Here is a 12,616-nt window from a genome sequence, read left to right as displayed (position 1 = left end):
ATATTATATATTGTATTATCATATGGTTGATTCATGTAAGGCGGCACTGTGCGTATTGTGGCCTCGCACCTCCAGGGGCAAGGGTTGGATTCACACCTTGCATCTGTTCTCCCCGTGCTTGTCAGGTTTCCTGTGGGTACACCGGTTTCCTTCCACAGCCCAAAGACATGCAGAAATTGCCCGTAGTATGTGAAGGTATGCGAGTGTGTGCACTATGATGGACTGGCATCCTATCCAGGGAGTACCCCACAAAGTTCCCAAGGATAGGCTCCAAGCCTTTTGCAACCTTGTACAGATTGTGAGGGGTATAGCAAATGAGTGTGTGATTCATGTAAGAAAACAAAAAAGGAGCTTTCAGACATGCACATGCACAGCTCATTCACGTCCTTGCCAGCGGCTGTATTGTTGGCTGAACGCCGCTGCTGCTTCTCTGTCTCACTTATGTCCGGCAACTAAGGCTGCACCCTCAGGGGAAGTCATAGTGACTCTCCTCTGGAGAAAGTACCTAAACCCTGTCCAAAAACTCGCTAGATTTGTCACTAGTTGCTTTTTTTTAAAACAAGTCGCTGAAGGGGGTCTCAAAAGACATTAAATCTCGCGAAGGTTGGCTAAACTGATGGTAGCAGCAATAAAACATTAAATATAGTACGTAAATAAATAATAATAATTCGGCATAAAGTTTGGCATGGAAATGTTTTAATACAAACAAATAATATATCACATTTATACTGTAATTAGCCAGTTAAAATGCATGTAGGCAGATAGACACGTAGGCATATAGGTGCATGGACACACGGACAGATAAAGACACAGACACATGGACAGACACATGTTTTGACAGATACCTGGGCATGCACCAGTTTTCATGGCACATAGACACACAGACAGACACATAGACAAATAAATATTCAGATAGATACATGCACATGGACAATTGGACAGACCCATAGGAGCATGGAAAGAGAGACACATGGTCTGACAGACAGACAGACACATAGACAGACAGTTCTCCAATCTAATCTGAAAGTGCTCCATGCATTTCCATCTTTTTGGTTCCAGCTCCATAATACATTTATTTCGGAACCAAGACCTGGTAACATCAGGAGCTTTAAAACAGCATGTATTTCAAACACAAATCACTTAATAAATAAAAGTCGTGCAAATGGGTATCTCTTATTGTTTTCCATTTAGATGTTTTCTACATCCTTGTGTTCAGATTAGATAAATTTGATGTTTCTCAAAGCCAGAAATACAAAAAAGTCATCTTAAGGGTTGTTATAACTTTTATGCCATTGACTGGAAAACTGCTGCAACATTTTAGCTTCACAGTGGTGAAAATAAGAACCTAAAGCTGGCCTTGGCATCGGCACCAGTACAGCGTTGGTGTGAATCTGGAAACTTCTGTTCACTTACACTGGACCTTAAAGTCTGATGCATCTCCGGTTTATAAACCAAGCGAACTGGGGAAATTCCCTGGTGTATCACATCGTCATAGCCATATGCTAAGAATACACCTCTTGACACTGCTGCCTTCCCCGTAAAAAAAAAAAAAAATCACCTTTTCAGAAGGCTCAAATAATTCTGCTGCATCTTGCAAAGAAAACAACTAAGGAGATCTGGAACTGGGTTCAACACGTTATTAAAGGATAGTGCTGAACCGTCAACCTTGGAGAAGAAATGTGGTTAAGAAAAAAAAACTAAATCATGAATAGAGATCACTTAAACACTTGGGGAAGCCGCATGGGTAAAAAATGAACAGAAAAACCACACAGTGTGATGAGGACTCACAGGATTGGGACTAAACAGCTGTTTGGCTAAAAGAAAACCACTCGTGAGTGAGACTCATCAGTAAAACTGCTTCAGTTCACGAGGAACCATAAAGCTTAGACTTTGGAGTAATGGAAGAAGGTCATGTGTTCTGATGAGTCCAGAATGAGGCTATTTCAGAAAGATCATGGTTAAGATCTTTCAGAAGTGCATGAAGCGAGTCAGTTTTCTTTTCTTTTTTTTTTGTCCAGGCTGTGTATCTTTGCTTTGGCGTTCTCTTGCATCAGGCACCAGTTCTGCTTTTAGCTCCGGCCAAAAGAATCAGGAACGAGAGAAACCCTGCATTCCTTCATTCCGAACTCATCAGACATTTTTTTCCATAGACAATCACATAAATCATGTTTCTCCACCAGACCATGCCTGCCTTGCTTCCATTACGCACCGGATAAGCGTGCAGTGCTCGTGGTGCGATATCAGGCAGCATGCATGCCAAGATTAAACCTCGCGCATTTAACTGATTTATGTCTGCGCAAGCTGGTCTTTCACATTCCCATGATAAATCCAGGTCCTGTGGAAATATCAACTGAAGCGGAGAACAGAGAGGTACCGAGTGCCACTTTCCTTCCAACTTTCTTTCTCTCTGTGCGTTCTGTCGTCAGTTCGGCTCTGCTCCCAGGGTGTGGAGGATCTTGTGGCTGGTGCGAATTAGTCACTGCTCAAACAAGCACAAATCTCACAGGCAACATGCGTACCAGTGCGACAGAAAACAAGTCAGAACGGAGGCGTGGGAAGACAGCACAGCACAGCACGGCTCAAACTCCAAGTAACAGAACCTTAAACCCAAATACCTCTATACGTATTAGTCATTCTGAGGTCTTGTCTCGGACATACACCGGATGTTTTTACGTGTCCTGCTCCAAACTTTTGGAACCGGAGTCCAGGAGATGTAATGGCATCAAACAACACCAGTAAAAAAAAGTTCATCTGTTTGTTTAAGATGGCTGCCTTGTTATAACGTTATAGCATTTCCACATAGGCCTACTAGCTGGCTTTCCAGGATTGGCTAGTGGAGCTGTGACTGAAAACGCGAAATTAAATCTGGTCAGTGCTGATGATAGCTGTGTTTGATGTGTGCATGTACGTGTGTGTCACTCAGGTGCTAATATTCTGAGGGATTCCTCCGGAAACGTGAAGCTGGGAGACTTCGGCGCCAGCAAACGCATTCAGACCATCTGCATGTCAGGCACAGGCATCAAATCAGTCACTGGCACCCCCTACTGGATGAGTCCGGAGGTGATCAACGGAGAGGGTTACGGGCGCAAAGCGGATGTCTGGTAATGACCTTTCACCTACATCTTTTACTTTAATGAACATTACATTTACAGATTACAGGATTCATTCGCAGCATTAATGGTTATTGATAAATAAATGATGTTATGGTTCATGATGTAGGAATAATTTATTGTTATTGTTGTTTTTATTATTTTAATTGAAAACTATATATGGTCACTTAAAGGCATGATGCAAATATAAAATGTCATATTATATATAATTTAAATTAAATTAAAGTTATTAATAATAATATATTTTCTTAAGGATCTTGCATTATTTCTTCATTTTGCATCTTGCAAAAATGGTGAAATAAAATAATAATAATAATCCTTAGGAAAAAAATGGGGCCCTTCACACACTATGACGACAAAGGGGCTGATGACATAATGCCTGGGCCCAAAAAACACAAGAGGAAATTCAAAGAAAACAACAAGAAATCATAAAACGCTAGCTCAAAACACAAGAAACATTGTTGAAATAGAAAAACAACAAACGCACAAAAAACAAAAACTAATGATTTTATTTAATATTTTTTAAAACAGGACAAAAAAAACATAACAATGAATTAATTAAAAAACAGCGTAAAAAAGTAATTTGAAACAAAAAAACTAATAAGAAACGAAAAACTAACAAACAACAAAAAACACAACAAAAATGTAACACCGAATTTAAAGTACAGTAAAATAACACAAATACAAAAAAACAACATATTAGACAAACACAACACAAAATAGCATAAAACAGAAATACAACAAAAACTTTAACCAAAAAGCAAAACAAAAAAACTAATTAGAAACAAAAAAAACACAATGCCAAATTAGAAGTACAACAAAATAACACAAAATAACAGCAAAAAAGCAGCAGCAATTAAAAAAATACAAAAACACAACAAGTCAGAACCACACACACACTCACACACACACTCACACACACACAAAACACAGCAAATCAGAAATAACAGTGAATTCTGACACTGAGCACCTGAACACCTAAAACATAGCTAACCCCAAAACACAACAGCAGAACCAAATGCTTTTGTCTGCTTCCTCTCAGGAGTGTAGCGTGCACGGTGGTGGAGATGCTCACCCAGAAGCCTCCGTGGGCCGAATTCGAAGCGATGGCGGCCATCTTTAAAATCGCCACTCAGCCCACGAAGCCCAATCTGCCCGAGGGTGTATCGGACGCGTGCCGGGATTTCCTTCGCCTGGTCTTCGTGGAGGAGAAGTGGCGTCCCACTGCGGAGGTGCTGCTCAGCCACCCGTTCGTCCAGGGCGTCTTCTGATCGGCTCCGGAGCGCGCGATGCCCGGAGACACGCCCCCTGTGCCGGTCCACTCCTGCCCACTAATGATCACCACTCTGCCTTGGTCCGGGGGAACTGGCGCCTGTTCCAGCCAGCCCACTCAGAACACAGCAGACTCCTGATCACGGGCTGTGTATCTCACACACTCCCACCACACACACACAGAGACACACATAAACACACACAGAGCAGGTATGGCCCTAAGAAGCTGTTGTTTACAGTGACATGACATTCAGACACATCAGCAGTGATCCAATTGGCTTTGCAGAAATAGTAAGGAACACAATGGGGAGGGTCATTAAGTTTTATCCGCAACGTAAGACTAAGGTTAATCACGACCTCGCCTGTTTTTTTGATTTGCTAGGAATAAAGTCGTTAAGGGTTGTGAGTTTAAATCCCAGAACTGCCAGAGAGCCATGATCGAGCCCTTAGTCAAGAACCTCAGCTTGCTCAGCTCTATGTCTGGTTTGGATTCATAATAGATGTAGGAATATCTTACCTTTTTTTTTTAAAAACATAATCTCTAATTTTCTGTAGAGTTATATAGTATGTGATTACTACAAACAAGAACTTCAGCCCTGTTCAGACTGGATTAATGAATTTTACAAGGGAATAATACACTGCCTGGCCAGAAAAAAAGCTGCACACTCTAGCATTCAGTTTGACCGACTTTAGTTGTGATAACGTAAGGAGAGCCACTCGAGTCCTGGAATATGTCCTAACATTTCAGGCAAGAAAAACTCCATAGATGTGATGACCTGGACATTCGGTACATTCAGGTCGTCAGCTGACTTCATTTTATTGCCACTGAAGCAACCCCCAGATCACAACACCGCCTCCAGAGGCTTGTACAGTGAGCACTATGCATGATGGGTGAATCGCTTCATGTGCTTCCCTTCTTACCCTGATGCACCCATCGCTCTCGAATAGGTTCAATCTGGTCACATGACCTTTTTTCATAGCTCAAAAGTCCAATCGTTATGCTTCCTTGCAAATTTTAATGAGTCTCACTAAAAAGTGAAGTTCTTACGGCCACAACGCAGTTTACTCTCAATGCTCTTACTTTCACTATTAGGCATTGCTCGGATTTCTGCTGTCCAATGCAACTTTACCAAGTGTAACTTCCACACTACCTGTACCTGGTTTAATCATTTCCTAAACACTCCTTACTCTAAATCCAGGCATTTAAATGTTTTCACCGCTTCATACAGGCCAGTAAATTGCAAATCGAGCTGTTGTTTTTTTTTGGCTGGGCAGCGTACAGTCTATAGGGATTACATTGAAAACCAGTGGATTGGTAACTTACTCTTAAAACATGGTGCAAGTATTTCAGATTAGGATGTTTAAAGAATTCAAACATCAGAGTCCATTCCAACTCCCCCGACTCGAGGCCGCACCAGCGTCCTGGAGCGCATGGATACTGTAAGATACTCTTTGAGTAATTCCTCTTAAGCTCACTGTGTGACGGTTAGAATCTAACCAATAGAGAAAGACGACACAGAGCCGCACTTGCACGACCACCAAAGTGGTAAATCCAGACGACCAGACGTTTGATTCTTCCGATCGTCGTGGAAGTTTTTTTTTTTTTTTTAAACATGAGGTCGTTCTGTTATTCGACATTTGGAAGCACTCGTATTTCGATCACTGTAAGTGGTTAGGCAATTTAACGTGCAAGATAATCAGATTTGAAGAATCCTATTTTTATAAATATGTGTCATTGTTCTTTTGTTTTTTATTTTATTCTGGATGTTATGGATGTATTATTTGAAAAAGCAATAGTACTGATGATGAATACTGTAGTGGGACTGAATCATGAACATTCCTCTTAGGTTCAGTCTTTCATATCGACCTGAGTGTATTCTTATCGTCGGGAACAACCAAAGAGCACATACGGTATGCAGCTATATATCTGGAGTTTCGGCCTGTTTTTACAACTTTACTACAGTTAGCGGTGCGACTGTATATTGGAATGGTGGTAGAATCATGTCGACCTTTAACAGAATTTTTTTTTTTTATAGTGACAGTCATTTCATTTCCATGTGCAGTGCTGCGGGATGTCATGTCTTTATCGTATTATACGGTGCTGTGCAAAAGTCTTGAGCCCCCTCATTTCTTTATATTTTGCTTCCAAATAGCCTGACTTTCCTGTATTTTTAATGTAGTCTTGAGTAATAGTTCCAGGCTTCCTCATTTGGCTCTCATTCATTTTTACACTTCAGTCCCTGTACCTGAGCAGTTTCTTAGTAATGTTTTTTGTTTGTTGCACCACACAGTGACTTGTGAATCATTCAAGCATAAAAAAAACATCTAACCTAGGACATGAACCAGTGAGAAACAGGTGCAGAGGATCTGGCCGGTGTACTGGTGTATATTGGTGATGCTGAATGCTAAATGGTTGGAACGGACAAGAGGGGAAATGAGGTCGCTGCCTGAAGTTGAATTAGAAATGGAGGATGTTAAGACTTCCTCGCACCGTTGTCCAAGTGTTTCATAAGTCATAATTAATGACTATAACATTTATATGAAAATAAAATAATTGTAATTGTCTGTCCAATCAGCATATTATAAATTATTTATACCCTTTCACTCATCAGTGTATTATACTATAATATGATGAATGTGGTTGGAAAATCTGAGTTTTTTTTAAGAAAAGAAAAGGAGACATGACATCCTTCAGCGAAAAATTTCATCATCAGTGTTTTTGTTTTGTTTTGTTTTTTTTTACATCTGGACGATTTGTCACTGCTGCAGTGTTTTCTTTATTCATTCACAGAAACAAAAATGTCCTCCACTTTATGTGCCTTCTCCATAGGAGCTGTTTCTTTTTTATTTTCCTTCACAGAAATGACTACCATCATTGTTTTTGTTTTAATGGTGCATTCTGTTGTCCTTGTCCGTGACCGATGCTGTATTTTTGACATACAGACTTGCTTAAAGTGATAAAGATTGTATTGTAAGTACAGAGCTTATCGGAAGCTAGACACCTTTTGAAATCCTTTAACGGTGTTTAAAACATTTAAAACGTTGATATTCAGCGTTTAAGAGGAAGAATTCTAAAAACTGAGGTGCTCTTGAAGGTGAGGTAAATATAATATAATCGCATAATAAATTAAAATAAAGTGACCCTGTGCCTTTGATAAAACTATGTATAAATAGCAGGTGTTCTTTTTCTATATGAACTTCCTAAGTACAAACAATGTTTTTTCCCTCTGTGGGCGTGGCTAAAACCAGGAAAAAAAATCGAACGAAGCTAGTCGAAGAAATATCAAGCATTTTGTCTAAAATTTTTTAAAGCCTTTTGATCTCTGGTGTGATTATTACAGATATACTGTAGATGTATTATATATTAATGATGTACAATAACAGGATTGGACCGCCACGACATCACCAGTGCACAGGTCTGTGCCTTATACACGTTAGTCAGAACCAGGAGGGGGAAACATAAAAAAAAGGTTTGTTTTTAAAAAAAAAAAAAAAAAAAAACAGTGTTAAAGTTCTGTCACTTAAAGTGTTTAACTAAGTGCCAGATTTAAAAAAAAAAAAAAAAAAAAAAACCTGAACCGAACCTTAAAGGGTGTCTATGTTTTCTGTAAGCACTGTACAGATTGTACTGCACTTTTTTCAAGATGTTTTATTATATTCCAAATATGTTTAAGTCACGATATTACCGAAACTTGTCGAGCTGCGTTTTTTTCCTTCTCTGAGTAAACATTAAAATGACCTCCGAGGTTTTTGAAGGAGGCTAGGAATGAAAAAAACCTTCTTTATTGCCTTTATGATAAAACCAGAGCACATTTATTCTGAAAGTGATTTTGTACATTGGAATAAATAAAGGAAAGTTTAAAAAACTTTATTGTTTGTTGTTGGTGTTGGTTTATTTTACTTTATATACCAGCACATGACCAGCAGGGGTCAGCCCTTCACTACACAATAGTCCAGGGTCAAGGGTTCGATTCCCACCAAAGGTCTGTGTGCGCGTGTGTGTGTTGAGTTTGCATGCTTGATGGGTTTCCTCTGGGTATTCCAGTCTCCTCCTACAGTCCAAAGACATCGTGCGCATGAGCTCCGGATGTTCTCAGAGCCTGTGCAGGATAAGCGGTACAGAAAATGAATGAACGAATATTAAAGAGAAAGCAGGTGGATTAAACTACAAGAATACAAGATTAAACTACCATAGCAAACAGCATGCTGTTACAGGTTTGGTGATTTAACCCAAGATATACAGTACGTTACTTTCCACCTTAGTAGTTAAGGGGAAATTTGAACAGCTGTGGAATCTGTGCAAGTCCTATGACTGAAAAACAGAAGCTGACCGTGAATGGAAAAAGGGTGTGTGGATTTTTTTGCACTTCCTTTAAAGCTTTTGATTCTTCCTTCATTTCGGTAAGATGATGAATTAAAATGATCGAAAAAATTCCCAAGGGGGGGGGGGGGGGGGATTATACGAAAGAGACAACATAAAGTGCACGTATAAATGTGCAGACAAGTGCGACAAAGTGTCAACACTACAACATGATACATTGCAGTATTTCTAGGTAATGAGTTGAGGGAGTGGGAGGAGAAACAGTAGCAAATAAGTAATGAATATTGCGCAAAACAAAAATTACGAGATGGTACGAACAATTGTTGGATGGTTATTGATCAGTTCAGTTCAGTCCCAATGCTTTGAGGTAGTTGAGTTTATCTAAGTGATTGTGTGCGTGTGTGTGTGTGTGTGTGTGTGTTTATTAGTCCAGTCCCTTTTTGTTGGGAGATGAATGGCTTTTGGAAAAAAGCTCTTACACAGTCTGGATGTGTGGCCCGAATGCTTCAGGACCTTTTTCCAGATGGTGTGTAAGAGGTGTGTCCGATCAGCCATAATGCTGGTGGCTTTGCGGATGCCGTGTGTGGTGTAGATATCTCCGATAGAGGAAAGAGCGACCCCAATAATCTTCTCGGCTGTCCTCACTATCCGCTGTAGGGTCTTGAGGTCCAAGATGGCACAATTCCCGAACGAGGCCGTGATGCAGCTGCTCAGGATGCTCCTCTCGATAGTCCCTCTATAAGATGGTGAGAATCGGTGGTGGAAGTTGGGCCTTTCTCAGCCTTCTCAGGAAGAAAAGACGTTGTTGGGCTTTCTTGTGCAAGTAGCTGGTGTTGTGGGACCAGGTGAGGTTCTTCCCAGGACTTTGATGCGGTTGACGATCTCCTTGTTTTGATACAAAGCCATCAGACTTTTTTCTCTGCTACATTTAAAGTAAAGTCAGGATACTTCCTGTGCAACGTGGCAGCTACTGCGAGTGATTTGAATGTGTTCATGTGAAGGTTTTTGCAGCCAAGAAATGTTTACTCTCTGTAACTGTGTTTGCAGTCACTCCAGCAGTAATAAACGGCAGGTTTACATCGATACATTCTGTGAAACAAGATATTATGCAGTGTGGGTGGAAAGCTGTTGTTTAAATAGTGCGTACCTGTACTGTGATAGGGAACTGTCGTCAAGTACTGAAGTGAAACTGGAGGAGGAAGCTGATGTGTTGTAAAATAACCTTTTAGGATTGTTTATAATGTTTCTCATGATCTTCAACAATCCATGTAATTAAAAAGGGGTTTTGTACAACAAAACTTGTTTCCTTTATTTAATTTGCTGTCACGATATTCTGTTTAACTCATTCAAAATACAAACAAGGAGTTTTTTTTTCTTTGCTATATTTTTATTAAAACTCAACCAACATAGTATTGATCATAAATTGCATATTTAAATAACCTCAAACACAACTGCAGGCTGATTTAGCCATTGTGACAAAACCAGGTGGTGAAGTTTGGAAAAAAATTAATAAAATAAATCATACAAAATTCACACGCATATATTCCAAATATTTTGCCATTTGTGCTTTTTAACAGTCTTGTGACTCGAAAATATGGAGGGGTGTGTGTGTGTGTGTGTGGAGGTTTTCACATCCAAGAAGTTGTCGTAGTAATGTGGTGCAAATGGTTAGAAAATATTCTGTATATTATAAAAAGGGGAAAGGAGGAAGTACTACAAAATAAAAGTTTAGATATAAATAATAGTTTTAATCAATTAGCCTATGCTGAATACATACGTGCATATGTTAAGCTAAGTCTGTACAGTTTGCAAAAAATATTTATGCAAAGGTAAATTTGGGGCTTTTTAATCATCGTAGATAAATCTTTCAAATAAGCAAGAACCACTAAGCCTATATATACAGTATAGCAGCACAGTGGCTTAGTGGTTAGCACTGTCACTTTGAACCTCTTGGTCCTGGGTTTGATTCCTGCCTCTGTGTGCATGGAGTTTGCATGTTCTCCCCGTGCTTGGTGGGTTTCCTCTGGATTTTCCGGTTTCCTCCCACAGTCCAAAGACATGCAGATTAGGCTAACTGGCGTTCCCAAATTGCCAGTAGTGTGTAAATGTTGACCATACAAGATCGGCATAAATACAATGGTTACCACTGGCCTCCACAGTCCCTAGTTGGACTATAGAGGTTCCTAGATGAATATATATGTGTACAGTACAGTATATAGGATCACACACTCCATTCACAGGTAATGGTAACACATCTGCCTGCGGGCTTTTTTTGCATAGTTCATAGATAGCTTTGCTAATTTATGGTGATAATTTGTTGTCTTAGCTAGTCAGGTAATTAGGTTTTCTTTTAGCTAGTTTTGTTCTTTTATGTTGTTAATTTGTGTTGTATGTAGCACCTTGGTCCTGAAGGAACATTGTTTTGTTTCACTGCATACTGGACTGTATATGATTGAATTAATAATATATGCTTTTTTGATTTGACTTGACCTCTAGCTGAGTAAAAAAACACGGCAGCCAACCAGGTTACAGTATGCAAACAGACTGTTGTCTATGCATTTAATGTACAGCTCACTAATGCAGCATATCGCAAAATAATTAACAATGCAACAACAAGAATGTTTCCAAATGCTTTTAGAGAAAAGGGTGTCTGGGGTGACTCTGTGTAAAAGATCCTGGACAAATCAGAAAAGCTGCTGGTGAGAAAGGGGGGCAATATGTTTGTTCATATTTATCTTCATTTTATTTGTTCAGTTCATGCAGCTGACATGTGCAGCGACCATGACATGAAAATCTTTCCTATCTCCAGCAATGGCGTAGGAAATGAGAGCAATCAGCAAGTTTAATATTTGCTCCTCTCCCTCCATCTGTGTGTGTAAACAGGTTCGGCTCATAAATGAGAAGTGAGAAGTTGTGGCAACCTATTTCTGGTGGCTATTTACAAGAAAAGGGAAAAGAAGAAGCATGTTCATGGTTGTATCTATTCCTGTACTGAATGTGACTGCAGACTTCCTTATAAGTTCAATAAAAAATACATCCATAAAGCAGAACCTTAAAGTAAAAGGACACAACTGAATGTTGCATAATTCAGGAAAAGAGTTAGGTTTGGTGTGAAAGTTAATCAAATTCAGATCTATTTCATGAACATGAACTTCCCCAAGATGAATCAGTGTGATGATGAAATAGATTTAGACTTTAAGAATTGTCTGTTTTTTTTAAAACACAAACAGGAGGGAAGTGACTACACACGTTTAACAATGTTTAGGAACCTGAACTAATGTAAAGAAAGTTAAGAAATAGTAATGTGACCTACAGAAGGTGATTTGGCACAAAAAACAGACATTTAAGATACATCCGGGAATCTCACCTACCAACTTCCGGGTTTGCCAGCTAACCGAGTGACGCAGTCAAGTCTTGTTTCTATTTCTATATGAAAGAAAAAAGATAAAAAAAATAAAAAAAATCAATGTATACTACCTGTCACGAACATGTTAGACTAATTACTTATTTTAATTAGTAATTTTATATATTTTCATTTTATTAATTTATTTAAACCATAATTGTAACATCGTCGTCTAAAACACATTATGTGTTATTTAAAAGTCTTTGGCAGACGGTAAAAGACAAAAAACATTAAAAACGAACTGTAAAAGATTTTTTTTATATGTCTGAAATGGTCAAAAGGATGAAAATGCACTTCCGGTGTTGTGATGATTTGTGCTGCCTTGTTGAAATGTTTGACCTTCGCGCGACTCGTCCGTGTTATGTGTAGTTTAAAAAGACGCCTCGAAAATAAGACGTATATAATACTATTATATTACTTACTCAACCAGGCATGAGTCTAGTCCGCGCATGCGCAGAATCGCTTTGTGGCACGTTTCCAAACGCGAGGAGCAAACTCCGGCGTGTGATT

The 12,616-nt window shown here is 39.3% G+C and overlaps 1 protein-coding gene and 1 long non-coding RNA gene across 2 annotated transcripts in view; one reads left to right on the top strand and one right to left on the bottom strand.

The window, feature by feature from the left end:
* map3k22 (mitogen-activated protein kinase kinase kinase 22) overlaps positions 1–8,248 on the top strand; it is a 65,680-nt gene extending 57,432 nt beyond the window's left edge. Inside the window, exons 17-18 of the mRNA XM_053488341.1 lie at positions 2,924–3,101; positions 4,153–8,248. Coding sequence (XP_053344316.1) covers positions 2,924–3,101; positions 4,153–4,381 — 407 coding nt within the window. The 3' untranslated portion in view covers positions 4,382–8,248. The remainder of the gene's footprint in view (positions 1–2,923; positions 3,102–4,152) is intronic.
* A 2,981-nt stretch (positions 8,249–11,229) lies between these two features.
* Positions 11,230–12,613, bottom strand: LOC128514474 (uncharacterized). Its single transcript, XR_008356461.1, has 2 exons — positions 12,529–12,613; positions 11,230–12,129 (listed from the first exon to the last, which is right to left on the bottom strand). It is a non-coding gene; the product is annotated as an uncharacterized LOC128514474 (long non-coding RNA).
* Between the last annotated feature and the right edge of the window lie 3 nt (positions 12,614–12,616).

This window comes from Clarias gariepinus, chromosome 26 (assembly GCF_024256425.1).
Source record: "Clarias gariepinus isolate MV-2021 ecotype Netherlands chromosome 26, CGAR_prim_01v2, whole genome shotgun sequence".
NCBI classification, from domain to species: domain Eukaryota; kingdom Metazoa; phylum Chordata; class Actinopteri; order Siluriformes; family Clariidae; genus Clarias; species Clarias gariepinus.
This window is presented reverse-complemented; position numbering and strand designations above follow the sequence as displayed.